The sequence below is a fragment of the Suncus etruscus genome, chromosome 1 (genome assembly GCF_024139225.1).
Source record: "Suncus etruscus isolate mSunEtr1 chromosome 1, mSunEtr1.pri.cur, whole genome shotgun sequence".
NCBI classification, from domain to species: domain Eukaryota; kingdom Metazoa; phylum Chordata; class Mammalia; order Eulipotyphla; family Soricidae; genus Suncus; species Suncus etruscus.
Genome location: NC_064848.1, coordinates 192,031,041 through 192,048,646, shown reverse-complemented (window position 1 = coordinate 192,048,646; position 17,606 = coordinate 192,031,041). Strand labels below are relative to the sequence as shown.

The window sequence follows — 17,606 nt, the reverse complement described above, 5'->3', positions numbered from 1 at the left end:
CTCACACTTGGTTCCAGCCCAGTCCCACCCCCTTTAGTTCTGCCAGGGGGCGTTGCCAGGGGCATCCCGGGTGGTGCCAGGCCAGCACTCTCCTCCATAAAGCCCTCACAGCGCAGAGGGGAGCAGAACTGGGTCAGGATGGAGCGGAGACGGGTCACATCCACTGCTCGCAGATCCTTTGTCTCCTCCTCAGAGACAGTGCTAGGGGGCCTGACCAGTGGCCGTCGCTTGGGTCCCAGCACCCGCCTTCCCCTAGCTCGAATGCCGCCTCCACTCCCAGCCCGGGTGGATTTCTCCCTGGCCGGGGCACTCAATGCTGGCTTCAAGGAGACGAGGGCCAGCGAGCGGGCCGAGATGATGGAGCTCAATGACCGCTTTGCCAGCTACATCGAGAAGGTGCGTTACCTCGAGCAGCAGAACAAGGCGCTGGCTGCTGAGCTGAACCAGCTGCGCTCCACAGAGCCCACCAAGCTGGCCGATGTCTACCAAGCTGAGCTGCGCGAGCTACGGCTGCGGCTGGACCAACTCAATACCCACAACACCCGGTTGGAGATGGAGAAAGACAACTTGGCACAGGACCTGGGGACCCTGAGACAGAAGTGAGGAGCGGGTGTGGGGAAAATGGATCTCCTGAGCAGGGTGCAAGAGAGGAGACTCAGCTCCCACCGGGAGGGTCTGTAGACAGACCCCCAAGGTCCCTGATGGTCTGTGCCTCCCTGGTTCCTCAGGGAGCTGTCCTGGTCCTTGTTTCCTGAGATAACAGAGGGACCAGGATCTGTCCGTTACATCTGCTATGGGGCCTCAGGGCATTGGGCAGGTGCTCACTGTGCTGTACAATGAGGAGAATTGGGAAGAAGGTTGGGGCGAAAAGAAGGGGGACAGGGAAGTGTTTGGGGGCCATATTCGGCAATGCTCAGAGGTAACTCTTGGCTCTGCACTCACGGTCACTCCTGATGGGGCTTAGGGGACCAGATGGGATGCCATGATGCCAGGAATCAAAACCTGTTTGGAGGGCTGGAGCAGTAGTGCAGAGTTTGCCTTGCACCTGGTCAACCCGGGTTCAGTCCCCAGCATCCCATATAGTCCCTCGAGCCTGCCAGGAGCAATTTCTGAGCGCAAAGCCAGGAGTAACCCCTGATCACCACTGAGTATGGCTCAAAAACCAAAAACTGAAAAATAAAAATACCTGTTTGACTGTACAAAGGGAAGTGTTGGGGGCCAGAGTACTAGTACAGGGGACAGGGTGCTTTCTTTGCATTACTCTGGCCCCTGTGGAGATTTTTTCCCTAAGTAAAATAGGTTTTGGGGACAGAGAGATAACACAAAGGTAGGGCATTTGCCTTGCACTTAGCTGACCCAGGACGAACCTGGGTTCGATTCCTGGCATCCCATGTTTTTTTTTTTTTTAATTTATTTTTTTTGGGGGGGGCACATCGGATGATGGTCAAGGGGTTACTTCTGGCTATGCACTTAGAAATTGCTCCTGGCTTGGGGGACCATATGGGATGCCGGGGAAATCGAACCACTGTCTGTCCTGGCAGCATTCAAGCCAGGGGAAGGTAGGTGCCAGGCCCCAGGCAGCGACCACTAGTCAGGCCCCCCGGCACTGTCTCAGGAGGAGACAAAGGATCGCTGAGCAGTGGATGTGATCCATCTTCGCTCCATCCTGGCCCAGTTCTGCTCCCCTCTGGGCTGTGAGGGCTTTATGGAGGAGTATGCTGGCCTGTGTGCAAGACAAATGTCCTACCACCGCACTGTCACTCCAGTCCCTGGTTTTTGGTTTTTGGGTCATATCCAGCGGCACTCAGGTGTTACTCCTGGCTCTGGGCTCAGAAATCGCTCTGGCAAGCTCGGAGGACCATATAGGGTGCTGGGGATCAAACCCAGGTCCATCTCTGGTTGGCCACATGCAAGGCAAATGCCCTACCTGCTGTGCTAATGCTCCAGCCCCCAGCATCCCATATAGTAGCACATGATAGCATATGATAGCACAGTGGGTAGGACATTTGCCTTACACGCAGCCAACTGAGTTAGATCTCCAGCATCCCATATAGTCATTCCCTGAGTGCTGCCAGGTGTGATTAAAAAAAAAAAAAAAAAAAAGAGTTGGAAGAAGAACCTGGACCCAGGAATGTGTCCTCCCCACCCCAGGCTCCAAGATGAAACCAACCTGAGGCTGGAGGCTGAGAGCAACCTGGCGGCCTATCGACAGGTCAGAGGGTGTGAGGTGGGGAGAAAGGGTGGACTGTAGCCCAGCCAGACTCAGCCCCACATGAGCCCAGCAGCCCTCTGGGGCACAATGTTGCTCCCCAGAACTCCCTGAAGGAGGGGTCAAACTGGGTTAGGGTTGGGGTGGCGGAGTCATGGGGTCATGGTGGCCCCCTGCCCTTTCTGCTCCAGGAGGCAGATGAAGCCACACTGGCCCGGCTGGACCTGGAGAGGAAGCTGGAGTCTCTGGAGGAGGAGATACGGTTCCTGAAGAAGATCCATGAGGAGGTGAGGTGAAGACAGAGGGAGGACAGGTAACACAAGAGGCTGGAACTGAGGAAGAGAGCAAGATTGTGGTGCTCAGGAGGGGGAGAATATGACTCCCCTGAACTACCAATTACTCCCCCAGCCTCTTCCTTAATTTCCCTTTCCTGACACCTGTGTGCGGCAGGCTGAAGAAACAATAGCATTAAGTTGTGGGGAAACTCCAGTTGTGTCCAGGGCCCTGAGCCACGTACCCTTGTTCCACCCTGGCCAGGAGGTGCGGGAGCTCCAGGAGCAGCTGGCCCGGCAGCAGGTCCACGTGGAGCTGGATGTGGCCAAGCCAGACCTCACAGCAGCCCTGAGAGACATCCGCATGCAGTATGAGGCAGTGGCATCCAGCAACATGCACGAGGCAGAGGAGTGGTACAGGTCCAAGGTAGCCATAATGATGTGCCTGCCTGCTCCCCAGACAGCCCTCCTGAGTCTTATTCACTCACTTACTCACTGCCCAGCTCCAGTAATTCCCTGCTGGGAGCACCTGCAGCGTCTTTCTCCCCCTTGGGTCACAGGGGCTGGATGCCAATAGGGTCAGTGTCCTGGGATTGACCTGGCAGCCACGTGGAGATCCTGCCTGTGTCCCTGACTTCCCAGTGTCCACACCTTTTGTAGGGGGTTTCCACAGGTTTCAAAGTGCAGCTGCAGCTGGTCCTCACCTTAGGATTGTCTCCTGCCCCCACTTCCCTTCACACCCACACCCCCCCCCCCCCCAGTTTGCAGACCTGAGTGATGCAGCGGCCCGCAACGCTGAACTGCTCCGCCAGGCCAAGCATGAAGCCAACGACTACCGACGCCAGCTACAAGCCACCAATTGCGACCTGGAGTCTTTGCGTGGTTTGGTGCGGATTTGAGTGGGGGGGCGGAGTCTGGGTATAGGGGAGGGGAGGGGCCTGGTGGTGGGCGTGGCAGCAACCAGCGGGATTTATGGGCTTGGCCATTGGAAGGGAGTGCTGCATGAAGGGCGGGATCATGCAAATATGGAATGTGTTAAGGGGCGTGGTTATATGAAGGGGTGGGTCCACACGGCGGGTGTGGCTAATGAAGGGGCGGGGTTACATCAATAGGTGTGACCATATAAAGGGGCGAGGGTACATAAGGGGCGTGGCTATATGAAGGGGCGGTGTTTGCACGAAGGGGCGTGGTTACATAAATGGGCGGGTTGCGCGAAGGGGCGTGGTTATGTGAAAGGGGCGGTGTTGCACGAAGGGGCGTGGTTAAATGAAGGGGCGGGCGTGGGACCAAGTCCCCTGCAAGTTGAAGGCTGGAGGTGCCGGACGCATCAGCTACCCCCGAATTCCCTCTAGAATGAGTCCCTGGAGAGGCAGATGCGGGAGCAGGAGGAGCGCCATGTGCGGGAGACAGCCAGTTACCAGGAGGCGCTGGCCCGGCTGGAGGAGGAAGGGCAGAACCTCAAGGATGAGATGGCCCGTCACCTGCAGGAGTACCAGGACCTGCTCAACGTCAAGCTGGCCCTGGACATGGAGATCGCCACCTACAGGAAGCTGCTGGAGGGCGAGGAGAGCCGGTGAGCCCTCATGCTGCTGCTCTTGGAACCTGGGCTCATCCTGAGGTTCCAAGTCATCTTCTTCCCTTCTGGGGCTGTTTCTTACCGCATCTCTGCCCAGGCCCCCTTCCACCCCGTTGCCCACACACAGTGCTATTCAATAAATCTTTGCTGATGAGTGGATTAAATCCAACCAATGCTGACTGGATCCTGGGGTCAAAGACTTGACCTCACACCCCAACTAAGATTGTCTCTTTCCACCTATCCAAGATTGGACTTGGTTACCCCTGATGGGTCTTTTCTCCCTTTTTCTTGCTTCTGCCATCTGCCAAGTCCTCCCGATAGTGAAGGTTGCCCAAATCCCCACAGGCTTTCCGAGCCCAGGAGCTGGTGTCTGTGGGGGAAATGGGGAGAGTAAGGAGAGGGCTTCTGGTTATCATACAATCTGGTTTGGGGTGTCCTCGAGCAATTGGTCATGGATGCCTCCCTGCTATCTTTCAGCATCACAATTCCTGTGCAAACCTTCTCGAACCTGCAAATCCGAGGTCAGTGGCCCAGGTCATGTGGGAAGGGTCTTGAATTCCCTCCTGTTCCCCCAGATCTGGGTACTCGACACACTCGATACTCCCACTCCAGCAAGGTGTTGCGGGTGGGGTCGCTCCTGCCATTCCACCACTCCCCATCCCTACAGCCCCTTCCATAGAAGACGAAGGACGTGTGTGAGGGTTTCAACCTCTGCCCTCTGCAATCCCCAAATAGCTTCTGCTCATCTGAGTGTTTCATGTTTTTTGTTTTGTGTTTTAATTGCTTGTCACTACAGGGGGCAAAAGCACCCAAGACGGGGAAAGTCACAAGGTCACGCGTCATCTCAAAAGCTTCACAGTACAAGTCATACCTGTTCAGACTCCCCAGCTTGCACCAGGGGCCCCAGCGGCTCTCGGTTAGCTGCCTGCCTTGCAAACATGGGCATTTCTTAGTTGCCCCCACCACCATGTCCCCATCCTCAGGGGCTCCTTCCTCCCTGGTCCTCTGAGTCATCTCAGCAACCTCATGGAGGACCTAGCTCTAAGCAATCATGGGTGAAAACTATAGGGCTACTTTGTTAAAAGCCATACCTGTGGCTGTTCCAAGGAGATACGCTGGGGCCTGCCAGCAAATGCCAGCTTTGCCTCCCCTCTGGGAGGACCCTTTAGGACTCACTGGGCTGGGGGCCAGGTCTTTGCTTGATTATGTTTGTCCCTGAGGCACCTTTGTTTGCTTTGGTGCCGAGTCAGCCCAGAGGACTTGTTCCCTTTAGGACCACTGCTCTCGCAGTGAATGAAGCTTTATGTGCCCTGCTCTTGATTGTAATTATTAGTGAATGTGACATAATTTTCTCTTGGAGGCTGGTGAATGCTAATTTTTTTGAGTCACATTTTGCATTGCTCAGGGGTTACTACCTGGCTCTACACTCGGGAATCACTCAGTTGTGCTATTGCTCTAATTCCTAAATTACCTCTTATTTGTATGTGCCTGCAAGTAATTGTTAACTAAGAAAAAATAGTTCTGGGCCGGAGTGATAGCACAGCAGTAGGGTGTTTGCCTGCACGCTGCCGACCCACAATGGACCTGGGTTTGATTTCTGGCATCCCCTGAGGTCCCCTGAGCCTGCCAGGAGCTATTTTTGAGCGCAGAGCCAGAGGGCTGCCGGGTGTGCCCCCCCAAAAAAAGCCCCCACAATAAAACATTCTGTGGGGCTACAGTGTTTAGACTCACAGCTAAAATCTTTAAGTTGTGTTAGGTTTGGTCCAACATCTGAAGAGTTAAGCAGGTGGTACAGGTAGAAATGATATTTCCATGTACAGTCAAGGGCACTACAGGAGCCCCGGGGAAGTGACAGACAGAGAAATAGGATGGGGTAAAGGAACCATGAGAGGTCTATTCCCAGTTATACCCCAAGTATACACTGGTGCCTTGGCCTGCTCCTCCCCAACCTCTAGAGAGACAGAGATAGGCATTCCTACTTTGCAGCTTAGGAAACTGAATCTGGAAGAGGTCATTTAACTGGCTTATAGTTCCATGAGGGGCAGAAGGACAGCTCAGGATCTGGCTGCCTGATTCCAAGCCCATGTGCCCCTGACATAGTGCTGGGCTGACAGAAAGTCAGGTGCCAGGTGAAGGGTGAAGAGGCAAGCATGGGGCCAGACAAGTGAGCCTGAGGCCTTAGGGTGGTCCTTAGCACCTAAGGAAGAACAGGCTTTGTACTCACGATCCAAAGGTGTTATGGGAGGCAGGGGAGCACCTAGCACACTGAGCCCATGAGCCCATGGATGGCCTCCTTCCTTATCCCTATAGAGACTAGCCTGGATACCAAGGCTGTGTCAGAGGGTCACCTCAAGAGGAACATCGTGGTGAAGACCGTGGAAATGCGGGATGGAGAGGTAAGGAGATCAAAGCTGAGATTCCGGGCCCAGAGCCTGGAAGAAAGCCTGGGATAGGTACATGAAGGCCCTAAGTAACTCACAAGGACCCTCAGCCCCTGGAAGAGGGGGCTCAGCCTGGCTCTGACTCAGCAGCTCTGCTCTTCCCTTGGAGTCCACAGGAGTTTCTTGAGTCTAGCCCACTGGATTCGGGAGTCCCTCCTCACAGGGCCTGGTGGGAGAATTGACTCAATCAAGCACTTCCTTTCTCATTTTCCAGCTGGATGTAGGAAGCTGTCAGTGGAGTGGGAAGAGGGTTAGCAGGTCTCCACTGCACAGTCAGGGACTCTCAGAGCAGCTACTCGGCAGCGTCTCGCCTCCTCCAGTCTGTCTTACAGGGAAAGGCCCAGAAGACTAGGGCTAGCCCAGGTTGACATGGCTGTGCAGAGCAAGTCTGCATTCTGTGTGAGCACCCGACTATTGTCCTGCATGTGTGTACTCTGTCTCCTGCAGGTCATTAAGGAGTCCACGCAGGAGCGCAAGGATGTGATGTGAGGCAGGCATCCGGCAGCCCTCAGCCTGCAGCAGCAAGAGAGGCAGGTCTACAGCAGGGGACAGGATAGCTGCTCCCCTCGAACAGAGTTGTTTTTTCCCAGACCTGAGACCCCAGAGGCCAGCAACCCCATCTCCCACCTCAATCTAACCACTCCAGCTAACTGGGGAAGCACCCCAAAGGGTGGCCTGAAGCTTGGGTTGGAATTTGGAAAGAGTAGTTGAAGGGGGAAGGGGAAGCTAGAAAAATCCCCTCTAAAGCCCACATCCCTGTTGTCATAGCAACTGTTGCAAGACTGGAGGTATCTGGGGGTCTTTGGGAGATCCTTCAGGCAGCTGGAGAAAAACAGAGGCTCAAATAGGAAGGGGCAGGCAAGAGTTCTGACCAAGGTACCTGCTCTGTAGACCACTAACCTGAGGTTCTCAGCCCTGTCTGGCCAGGGGCTGTTGCAGACTCATGGGAAGGTGTGTCTCAGCTCTAAGGAGATCAAGAGTATAAGAGGAGAGGGCAGGGGTACTGGGATTAAGGGGGAATAAAGCTGTCCCTTATGATAGTTACAGAGAAGTCCCGGGAGGACTCCCCAGGAGGCAGGAGGAGACAAGTAGAGATGGAGACAGCAGGTGCCAGATGTCAGAGGGAGTTGGGGGTGGCCTGTCATATTTGGAATTCAAGAAAGGGACAGTTCCTCTGAGAAGCTATTGCTGTGTCCAGGAAAGTCGTGCTCTGTGCCTGGGCCAACTGCTCTTCCCTGCTGAGGCTACGCCCTTCTATGCTGAAGTCCACGCCCATCTGGCCTCAGATCTCTGGATTGAGCCCCCTCAGAGCCAGAGTCATTTACTGGCTGTCCTGAATTCCAGCAAACACTGCTGATGGGGAGAAGAGTAAGCCATCCTCAGGACTCTGCTGTCCCAAAGCCTGGGGTCCCTATGGTGCCCTCTCACTCCATTGTAAAACAGGTCTTCATGATTTTGGATATACCCTGTTACTATTACCCCAGACACTGGCTTGTGTTGCTGCAGGCTTTTTTGTCTGCTTTGCCCAGGAATGAAGACCAGGGAGGGAGTGCCAGAACACCCACTTTAGTAGAGACCCTTCCTTCACTGAGGCCAGAAGAAAAAGAAGAGGGAGTTCTTCCCTTTCCCAAGGTTCAGGCCAGTCCTGCTTCCGCGCCTTCCCCCCCCCCTCTCCCTTCAACCAAGGCTGCCTGTAGTCACTGAGAAACAATAAAGCCCCCACTGTGGCCTTATTCTGAATGGACTCTGATCTCTGTCTGGGGCTGCAGGAGGGATGATGACATGCTTCTTTTTTTTGTTTTTTGTTTTTTTTTTTTGTTTTTTGGGCCACACCCGGCGGTGCTTAGGGGTTACTCCTGGCTGTCTGCTCAGAAATAGCTCCTGGCAGGCACGGGGGACCATATGGGACACCGGGATTCGAACCAACCACCTTATGTCCTGGCTTGGCTGCTTGCAAGGCAAACACCGCTGTGCTATCTCTCCGGGCCCGATGACATGCTTCTTATTCATCTGAGCTTCCCCTTTGGCTAGTCTGTGCTCCCTACTCCTTCCCACACATGTCCACCCTGCTTCACTCTCTCAGAAAGCCTGGGATTTTTTTTTTTTTTTTGGTTTTTGGGCCACACCTGGCGATGCTCAGGGGTTACTTCTGGCTGTGTGCTCAGAAATAGCTCCTGGCAGGCACGGGGGACCATATGGGACACCGGGATTTGAACCAACCACCTTTGGTCCTGGATTGGCTGCTTGCAAGGCAAACACCGCTGTGCTATCTCTCCGGGCCCGAAAGCCTGGGATTTTGTCTCTACTTTCCTCACCTGTTTTCTATTCTAGTCATGACCTCTTTCTTTGGGGACTTTCTCCAGTGGTGTTCAGGCTAACTCCTGGCTCTGCACTCAAAGATTATTCCTAACAAGGCTTGACAGGAAACAATCGCCCTCCCCACTGTACTATAGCATATAGCATTGTATTATTGTTCTAGTCATGAGTTTTATTTTCAAACTTTCTACTAGTCATCCAATGATGAGGCTGTGAGGATTGCATACCCTAGTGCCCATTTTTCTTCTTCACCCTGCCAACCTACAATTCTATCAGCCCCCACTTGACCATCCTTGAAGGTGAGAAAACAGAACACCTCAAACACTGCTCAATACTGCTCAATCCAGGCCATTGGATAAAAACTGCTCACACAAGGGCCCGGGAAGGTGGCGCTGGAGATAAGGTGTCTGCCTTGTAAGCGCTACCAAGGAACGGACCGCGGTTCGATCCCCCGGCGTCCCATATGGTCCCCCCAAGCCAGGGGCGATTTCTGAGCACATAGCCAGGAGTAACCCCTGAGCGTCAAACGGGTGTGGCCCAAAAACCAAAAAAAAAAAAAAAAAAAAAAAAAAAAAAACTGCTCACACCTTCTCTCATGCGTGTGTGACATTGATAGATATAGGCCAGTGCTGGGGACGATCATCCTGGCTTCAGACCTCGGCTTCCACCGGCCTCCCCCTCCCCCTACTTCTAAGATCCTGTCTATGCAAATTGGGAGCAAGTTGTAGCTAATAAAACTGATCACAATCCCTTGCCTCAAGTCCAAGCCCAGGAGGCCCAAGGAGTCTGGTTTGGCAGGCACCTTAAGCTCACCAGGTCTTCAGAGCTGGAGAAGAGTGCTTCTAGGGGGAGTGGTCGGGACAGCAGCGGAGCAGGTAACAGCAGCAGCGACAGAGGTGGATGGTGACAAAGATAATAGTGAGGAGCAGGTGGCCCAAAAGGGCCAGTGTTATGGCCGAGCGTGTCTCAGGATCTGAGAAAGAGAATGGCTGGCGCCCCCCAGTGATCACCCCTAGTCGGAACCCAGCCACGCGGACCCCCTGCCGCCAGCAGTAGTAGATACCCCGGTCGGACAGCTGGGTGAAGCGGATGTGCAGATGGTTGCCGTGGTCAATGAATACCCGCATGGTCCTGTTGACACCCGTCAGGTACTGTGTGCGGTAGAGATACTGGTGGTCCTTGTCCCAGGCCACCGCGTGCTCCGGCCGTGCCCCAGGACAGGAGATGATGAGTCCATGGCCCAGCCTCTGCTGGTGAAACTGAATGGGCACCGTGGGCAGCCAGGGCCGACTGCCCGCTCTGGCCACGTAACTGACAATGGCCATCAGGCCCTTCCGGACGCTTCTCTTCTCGCAGGGCATTATGCAGCTCCGCACCAGTAGTTCGGGCTTGCGGGCCTGGGCCTTGACCCGCAGCTGCCTGGGAACAGCCTGGGAACCGCAGGACACTGTGCCGGGCAGCGTCTGCTGGTAGCGGGGAGAGAGGCCTGGGCTCTGAAGATAGCAGAGGCCAATGCGCCACTGCTCCCCACGTACCCCACAGCGGTCACATGGCGTCCACTCCCAGAAGGTGGTAAAGATGTGGAGGGTCCCGTAGTGGAGGTCTGCAGAGGGCAGCTGGCCATGGTCCTGGAAGGTGGCCACCATCCCCTGGCTGCTCTGGATGTCCACATCATAGGCGTAGAAGTAGTCCCCCTTGCGGGTGCCGCAGAAATACAGGCCCGAATCCTCCGGCTGGGCCCTGAAAACCAGAAGGCTGAACATTCGGATGCTAAAACGCACCAGCATGTCACTGCCAGCACGCACATGGGCCGCCTCGGTCAGCACACGCCCGCCAAAGTCCGACAGCACCCTGGTTTGGCGATTCCCAAGGTGCTCTTGATAATACCAGACCACGGCTTTTACCTCCTCGGGCTTGCAATGGCAGGGAAGCTCAAAGCTCATGTCGGCCAGGTAGGCGGCATTGTCAAACATCAGGAAGGCTGGGCAAGGGGTGTTCTGAAAAATGTTTTCCTTCCCCACGAGCTCAAAGGCCTGGAGACTCCCCAATACCCACAGGAACACTGTGGTGGAGGCATGGTTCATACAAGGTCAGAGGTGGTAAGGCCCTGAAGGCCTCTGGGAAGCTTCTAGAACTTGATCCTTGAAGAGGCAACTGCCTGAGGAAAGAACTAAGGCACAGGAGAAGAAGCCACCCTTGTAGAGGAAGAAGCCAAAGACAAGGCCATTTATTTCGAGCTGATGATGCCTGTCCAAGGTTCCAGCTGGGGTCAAACACATTCTAGAACCTGGCTCACACGCCCTTTTCTAGAACACTGCCACTCACCCAAGAATGGGGGGGGGGGGGATACTGGAATAGGAAGCAAAAGCCCAGGTGTGAGGATGGGAAGTGGCTTTCCTGCCCTAGGCCAGAGTGTGCCTAGGGAGAAAACTTCCCTCTGGTTGATTTGGGGGAGTCTGAACGCCTGCTGAGCAGACTTGAGCTGAGGCCCTGGGGAAAATATTGCAGGCAAATAAATAAGTTAACACTTGATCACTTCTCAATTACATGCATGGTGACAGAGACTCTTAAACGCCATGGAATTTGCTTCCCAGGAAATAGCAGCCATCATGCCTTTTGACTTTTTTGTTTGTTTTTGTTTTTGGGTCACACCCAGCTTTGCTCAGGGGTTACTCCGGGCTCTGAGTTCCAAAATCGCCCCTGGCAGGCATAGGGGACCATATGGGATGCCAGGATTTGAACCACTCTGCATCGAAGGCAAACACCCTACATCCATGCTATCTCTCCGGCCCCCCCAATTGTTTTTTTTTTTTTTTTTGCCTTTTGACATCTTCAGACGTGGAGGCTGTTAACAGGTATAGCCAGCATTTGGTTGGGCACAAAGGACTGTGGACTATAGACTAGCTTGGCAAGCTCTAAGGCCGGAAAGCAAAATTTTCAACTCAGTCCCTCTCCATCCTATGGAGCTACACAGTTCTGAGCATCAAATGATCCAGGGGTTGGAGAAACGAGGTAGATTTTATTCCTGTCTTTTCTCTGAAAAGTTCCAGATGAGAAAATTATGAGGTGCAGCTTTTCAACATCAGTCTTTCACAATTTCACAAGGCCAAAATCTTTTTTTTTTTTTTTTTGTGGTTTTTGGGTCACACCCGGCAGTGCTCAGGGGTTATTTTTGGCTCCAGGCTCAGAAATTGCTCCTGGCAGGCACAGAGGACCATATGGGGCGCCGGGATTCGAACTGATGACCTCCTGCATGAAAGGCAACCGCCTTACCTCCATGCTATCTCTCCGGCCCCCAAGGCCAAAATCTTAAAAAAAAAAAAAATATTCTTGGGCCCGGAGAGATAGCACAGCAGCGTTTGCCTTGCAAGCAGCCGATCCAGGACCAAAGGTGGTTGGTTCGAATCCCGGTGTCCCATATGGTCCCCCGTGCCTGCCAGGAGCTATTTCTGAGCACACAGCCAGGAGTAACCCCTGAGCACCGCCGGGTGTGACCCAAAAACAAAACAAAACAAAAATTCTTACAACCCCCCAAGTCCCAGATAAAACCAGAAGGCAGCTGGTCTTATCAGTCCACCTGGTACAGCTCCAGCAGCTCTTGCAGGAGCATGTCATCCTCCATTATCCCACCAGGCTGCCCCTTCTCCAGACTCTCTTCCTCCAGGCCAAGCCCCTCCTCGGGAATGGAGGAGCTCATGGCCCTTAGCTTCTGAAATAAGCCTCGGCAACTCTGCCGCTCTGCAGGACTCAGTAGGCTGAGATTTAGTGTGAAGCGCCCCGTGTCAGCCAGGCTGCGCAGGATCTGCAGGACCCTGGGCTGGTCAGCTCGTCTCACATGATCACCCATTACTACCAGCAGCTCCCCTAGAAGTCCAAACCCCACATCGGTCTGGAAAAGGCGGCCCAGCTTTGCACCTCCAAGCTGCAGCAGAGCCTGGTAGCGCTCTGGGCCACTCTGCAGATATCGTCGCCAGTCACGGTAGAACTCTGCTGAGGTTTCAGGCTGGAAGAGTGGTTTCTCCTGGAAGAAAAGGGAGGCCCCAGGTGTCTCTGCTGCTCTTCGACAATGAACATGAAGGGAGCTTGGGGCTTTGTGCTTACTGGGGAGGCAGCAGTTTCTATGGACCACACTGTCAGCTGAGAAGGACTTGGAATGGGATGTGGAGTTCTCAGGGACCCAGATCATGGCTTGAATTTGTCATTTGCACCAGGATTTTCTTTTTTCTTTTCTTCTTCTTCTTTTGTTTTGTTTGTTTTTGGGTCACATCCAGCAGCTCAGGGGTCTCTCCTGCCTCTAAGCTCAGAAATCACTCCTGGCAGGCTCGGGGACCATATGGGATGCCGGAATTCGAACCACCTAACTTTGCATGCAAAGCAAATGCCCTGCCTCCATGCAATCTCTCTGGCCCATTCTTTTTCTTTTCTTTGTCATTTTCTTTCTTTTTTAGGTTGGGGGAGGAGTGGCACCAATTTAACTGTGCTCCTAGCTCTGTGCTCAGGGATTAGTCTTGACTGATTCGGTGAACCATATACCTGGATTGAATCCAGGTTTACTCTACCTGCTAAATTATCTCTCCAGCACTGCACCAGGATTTTCTTACTGATGGATGCAGACACCATCTTGCTCTATGATAGTGAGTCAAGGGTTACTCTAAGAGGGTGGAGGGGATGATTGGACACATCAAAAGGAAGAAAGGAACTCAAATAGGCTGGGTCTCCCTCCTCACACTGCTCAGGGTCATTACATTAATATACTAGAAAACCATATAACTGGGAAAGGAAACATTCAGAATCTGATCTCAAGATGCAAGTGGAATGACTGGCTGCAGACACCTGCCTAGTCCAGCTTCCAGCCTTGTACTCAGTTTCACCACAAACTGGCTTTTCTTACTGGGATTTTGGCCTCATCAGTTAAATAAGGAAGAGGGTTAAATAGATGTTGTAAGAATGTGGGACCAGAGATGGAGGTCAGAGGACTCTGCAGGACCAGAAGGGCTGTGCTTGTCTACCTGGGAGATGTTAGCAGACTCATCCTGGGAGGCCCTTTCCTGAGTACAGTGACAATTCCAGGGCGCAGTGATCTTCTCTCTAATTTTGTCCTTTCGCTCCAGTGGCTTCAGGTGTGAAGCTAGGACAATATCCCTGTGAGCCAAAAACATAGATTGGAAAAAATGGGCATAGGTACTGGGCAAAGGCTGTACTTTGCATAATATAGACAGACTGTTTTTTTTATAGACAAGACTTTGTATTCAAGCTACTATGACATCAATAGCAAAAGCAACAACAACAACAGTAACAATAACTGATGGCAGTTACTCTTTTACAGATAAAGAATATAGAGTCAGATACAAAAAGCTTGTACAAGATTCACAAGTTGCAAGAGGGTGAGGTGAGACTGAGCCCAGAATGGTCTAGATTAAGAATTCATGTTTTTGGGGCTGGAGAGATAGTTCAAGGATCTGAATTGCATACTTTATATTCAAGAGGCCCAGGCTTGACTCCCAGCACCATATGGTTTTTTGAGCACTTCTAGGAATGTCTTTTTTTTTTTTTTTTTTTTTGGTTTTTGGGCCACACCCGGTAATGCTCAGGGGTTACTCTTGGCTATGTGCTCAGAAGTTGCTCCTGGCTTGGGGGACCATATGGGACACTGGGGGATCGAACCGCGGTCCGTCCTAGGCTAGCGCAGGCAAGGCAGGCAGGCACCTTACCTTTAGCGCCACCGCCCGGCCCCTAGGAATGTCTTCTGAACACTGAGCCAAGAGTAGCCCTTCACACCTCGAGAGTTCAAAAGAAAAAAACAAAACAAAGAAACTATGTTTTTTTAAGCCACACTAATAAATCAAAGCAGGAAATTCGCAAAAAGAAGCATTTGGCCAACCTAATTTTTTTTTGCTTGTTTTTGGGCCACTTCCAGTAGTGCTCAGAAGTTACTGCTGATTAGATTACTCAGGGATCACTCCTGGCAGGCTCCTTGAGCCTTTTAGGATGCCAGAGATCAAACAGGGTCAATCATGTACAAGGAAAGCACCCTATCTGCTATCTTATCACATCAGCCCCAAGCCAACCTGAATTCTTCATAGGAAGACACCCTCTGTTCAACTGCTCGAAACTTGGCCGCATTCTCCCTCTTGTACTTCTCATCAGCATCAAGTGCAGCCTGCAACTCTTTCTCCAAAGCTTTGAAATCAATATCTTTCTTTTCCATGATTTGTGCTTGAGAAAACAAAGGGAATGAATAGCAATATCAGGACAGAGAGGAAGAAGTCTCTATCTGGACTCTTCATAGTCCTTAGAATAACCCCAAAACACTGAATTTGGGGGATTTCTGGCAGTTCTGAGTGACTACTGGCTCTGTACTTCGGGATTATTCCTGCCAGGGCTCAGTGGTTCATATGTGGTGCTGGGGAATGAACCCAGATCAGCAGTGAGTAGGCAGGTAATTATCTGCTGTACTCTTCACCATCACCTCCCAAAGAGCTCCTTTAAGTATGTTATCACTTGCCTTGGATGTTAAAACCACACACTTCTCTGCCTTACAAAAGATAAATGAGTTTTACAGTGAGGACATGCTTGAGGTTTGTCCCTGAAAACAGAATAGTGTGTCCTGACTTTCAGTTTAGAGTTGTCCAAAATATTTTAATTTTAGTGCTTTGGCTGCAGAGGCATTTCGATCTCAGAATCAATTCATTCACTCTTCCACATGGACACACTCTATAGAATAGTTATAATAAAGGATCTTACACAAAAGCAGAACTATTGTTAGCGATTTCCAGTTCAAGGATACAATTTCACCCTTCATTAAATGTCTTTAATGGGGAACGATATTTTTCAGACAAGCTACAAGTAGTGATTGAGCGGGAGATAAAGGAGAAAAGGCAGAGATGGGGCTCAACGATCCTCGCCTCCAAAACCTGTTTTTATATAATTCAAGTTGATGGAACACAGGTCCTGGTGTGACCCCTAACCCCAAACCCTATCCCTATCCCAGAACTGGAGGAGGCCTGATACATAGCCAACCTTCTTATTCCTGCTGCTATACTTCCGCAGCCTCCGCAAATGTAAGGTTCACTGACTCGTTCCTAAGTGAGATCACAGATTAAATTGGCCCTGACACATGTATTTGCTATGACAGTTAGAAAACTCAGCTTGGCCTGGGGAGGGAACCGGACTGACCCAAGAATGAACTCAATGATCCTGTCCCGTTCTGAGCCCTCTCAGCTTTGAACAAACATAACTAACCTTTCCTTCCAGGAGAACTGAACTCCCTGACTTCCACCCCAGCAGCTCGGACCTTGGTTCAGTAATTTTCTTTGGGATTCCCTAAAACTCGAGAAAAGGAGATCACTTAGAGAAGACCACGCCCAACAGCGGTGGTTGCCTAGCAACCGCTGCAACAGTCTGGTCACGTGATCTACCCGAAGGTCCCCATTTTTAGGCTGTCCCAGAGCGCGCCTGATTAAAATTATTATGTTTGTTTGTTTGTTTTGCTTTCTTCGGGTAACAAATTTCTTCGGAGAAGCTCATGCTTTGGCCTGTGAGTTCTCAGCTCCGCCGCGATTGTTTCTATGTCCGCGGCGTTTCTGCGGAATGATCAGGCACAGCCGTCGTCCCCGGCAGAAAGCGACGGCGGCGCTCTCGGGGTCCTTCCACGCGGTGGGCGCAGACGGCTCGGGGCGGAAACGCGCGCTCCTGCGACGCGACCGACTCGGAGCTTGGGTCCAACAGGCGGGAGGTGAGCTGGCTCGGGGCAGTGGCCTGGGAACAGGGAACAGGGCGCTCGGGCATGCGGGGGACATGAAGGCATCCATGTCCGATCTGGAAGGGGCCTTAGAGATAGATGAATTCCGGCGTGGGACGAGGAAAACTCCCCTTCCCCTCCCCCCCGCACGCACGCGGATCCCTATGCCCGGCCACCTCGGTGCTGTGCTTGGTTGTAGGAAGGATGCACAGGATGATGCTCTCGGCCTTCTCCTAGCATCCTCCGGTTCCACATCTCTCAGGGATCTTGCATTTTAGCGGGAAGCAGCGACCTTAGTGGACGGTGGGGCCCATTCGACCCTCTCTTCTTCTATGCCTTGTCGAGGTCCTTTCCTTTCTGCAAGTGCTGACTTAGCCCCCCGTTTTGCACTTGGTACTGAGCTAAGTGAACAAGAGGGTGTCTGTCCTTAAGGGGTCAAAGCGATAGCATGACGGGGAAAGCACTAACTTGCTTTTTTTTTTTTTTTACTCAGAGGAATGGGATTCTATGTCCCCCCCCCCCCCCAACAGCACCAGGAGTGATCCCTGAGAACTGAACCAAGAGTAAACCTTAAATACTGCCAGGAGTAGGACAAAAGTAAACAAAAATCTAAGTAAAACAAAATTAAAGCCCTTAAGTTGTAGCTTGGGGGGGGGGAGTGGAATTGAATCACAGTACAGAATTCCCATGTTGGCCAGTAATGAATGATAATATGAACGGCAAAGCGGGAGAATAATGAGGGAAGCTTGTTTTAGAGTGATAGTGAGATTTGTAGAGTGTGACTCTTTGGTAGAGTCCCTAATGAAGGTACAGGCATAAAGGTGAAAAGTTTGTGGAGGACAGCGTGTCCGACAGCCTCCAAGTAGAAATGAGCTTGACGCATTCCATCATGCACTTTTAGACTCGAAGAATACAGGGGTCCCTGTATTCAAAAATACTCCCCAAAGTTAGGACTCCTGCAGGACACTTATCTTGCAGTTGGTGTATCCAGGATTCCATTCCCTGGCACCCTGTGTGGTACCCTGAGCCCCTCCAGGAGTGATCCTGAGCA

General features: G+C 52.3%; 4 protein-coding genes across 5 annotated transcripts in view; 2 read left to right on the top strand and 2 right to left on the bottom strand.

The window, feature by feature from the left end:
• The first annotated feature begins 123 nt into the window (after positions 1 to 123).
• GFAP (glial fibrillary acidic protein) lies at positions 124 to 7,662 on the top strand. Of its 2 annotated transcripts, XM_049780007.1 has the most exons (10): positions 124 to 599; positions 2,152 to 2,212; positions 2,401 to 2,496; positions 2,747 to 2,908; positions 3,243 to 3,368; positions 3,834 to 4,054; positions 4,535 to 4,578; positions 4,854 to 4,973; positions 6,368 to 6,453; positions 6,946 to 7,662. In XM_049780007.1, the coding sequence occupies exons 1-10, from the start codon at positions 139 to 141 to the stop codon at positions 6,985 to 6,987; spliced, it is 1,419 nt and encodes a 472-aa protein (XP_049635964.1). In that variant the 5' UTR covers positions 124 to 138; the 3' UTR covers positions 6,988 to 7,662. The 2 variants fall into 2 exon arrangements, with proteins under 2 accessions (XP_049635964.1, XP_049635960.1); XM_049780003.1 differs by lacking the exon at positions 4,854 to 4,973.
• Positions 7,663 to 9,656: 1,994 nt separating this feature from the next.
• Positions 9,657 to 10,898, bottom strand: FAM187A (family with sequence similarity 187 member A). Its single transcript, XM_049780154.1, has one exon. The coding sequence runs from the start codon at positions 10,896 to 10,898 to the stop codon at positions 9,657 to 9,659; it is 1,242 nt and encodes a 413-aa protein (XP_049636111.1).
• Positions 10,899 to 12,382: 1,484 nt separating this feature from the next.
• CCDC103 (coiled-coil domain containing 103) lies at positions 12,383 to 15,022 on the bottom strand. The gene is made up of 3 exons (XM_049781219.1): positions 14,883 to 15,022; positions 13,824 to 13,956; positions 12,383 to 12,835 (listed from the first exon to the last, which is right to left on the bottom strand). The coding sequence occupies exons 1-3, from the start codon at positions 15,020 to 15,022 to the stop codon at positions 12,383 to 12,385; spliced, it is 726 nt and encodes a 241-aa protein (XP_049637176.1).
• A 1,460-nt stretch (positions 15,023 to 16,482) lies between these two features.
• EFTUD2 (elongation factor Tu GTP binding domain containing 2) overlaps positions 16,483 to 17,606 on the top strand; it is a 42,086-nt gene continuing 40,962 nt past the window's right edge. The window contains exon 1 of the mRNA XM_049781665.1: positions 16,483 to 16,549. The gene's annotated coding sequence lies outside the window, so the exon portion shown is untranslated. The remainder of the gene's footprint in view (positions 16,550 to 17,606) is intronic.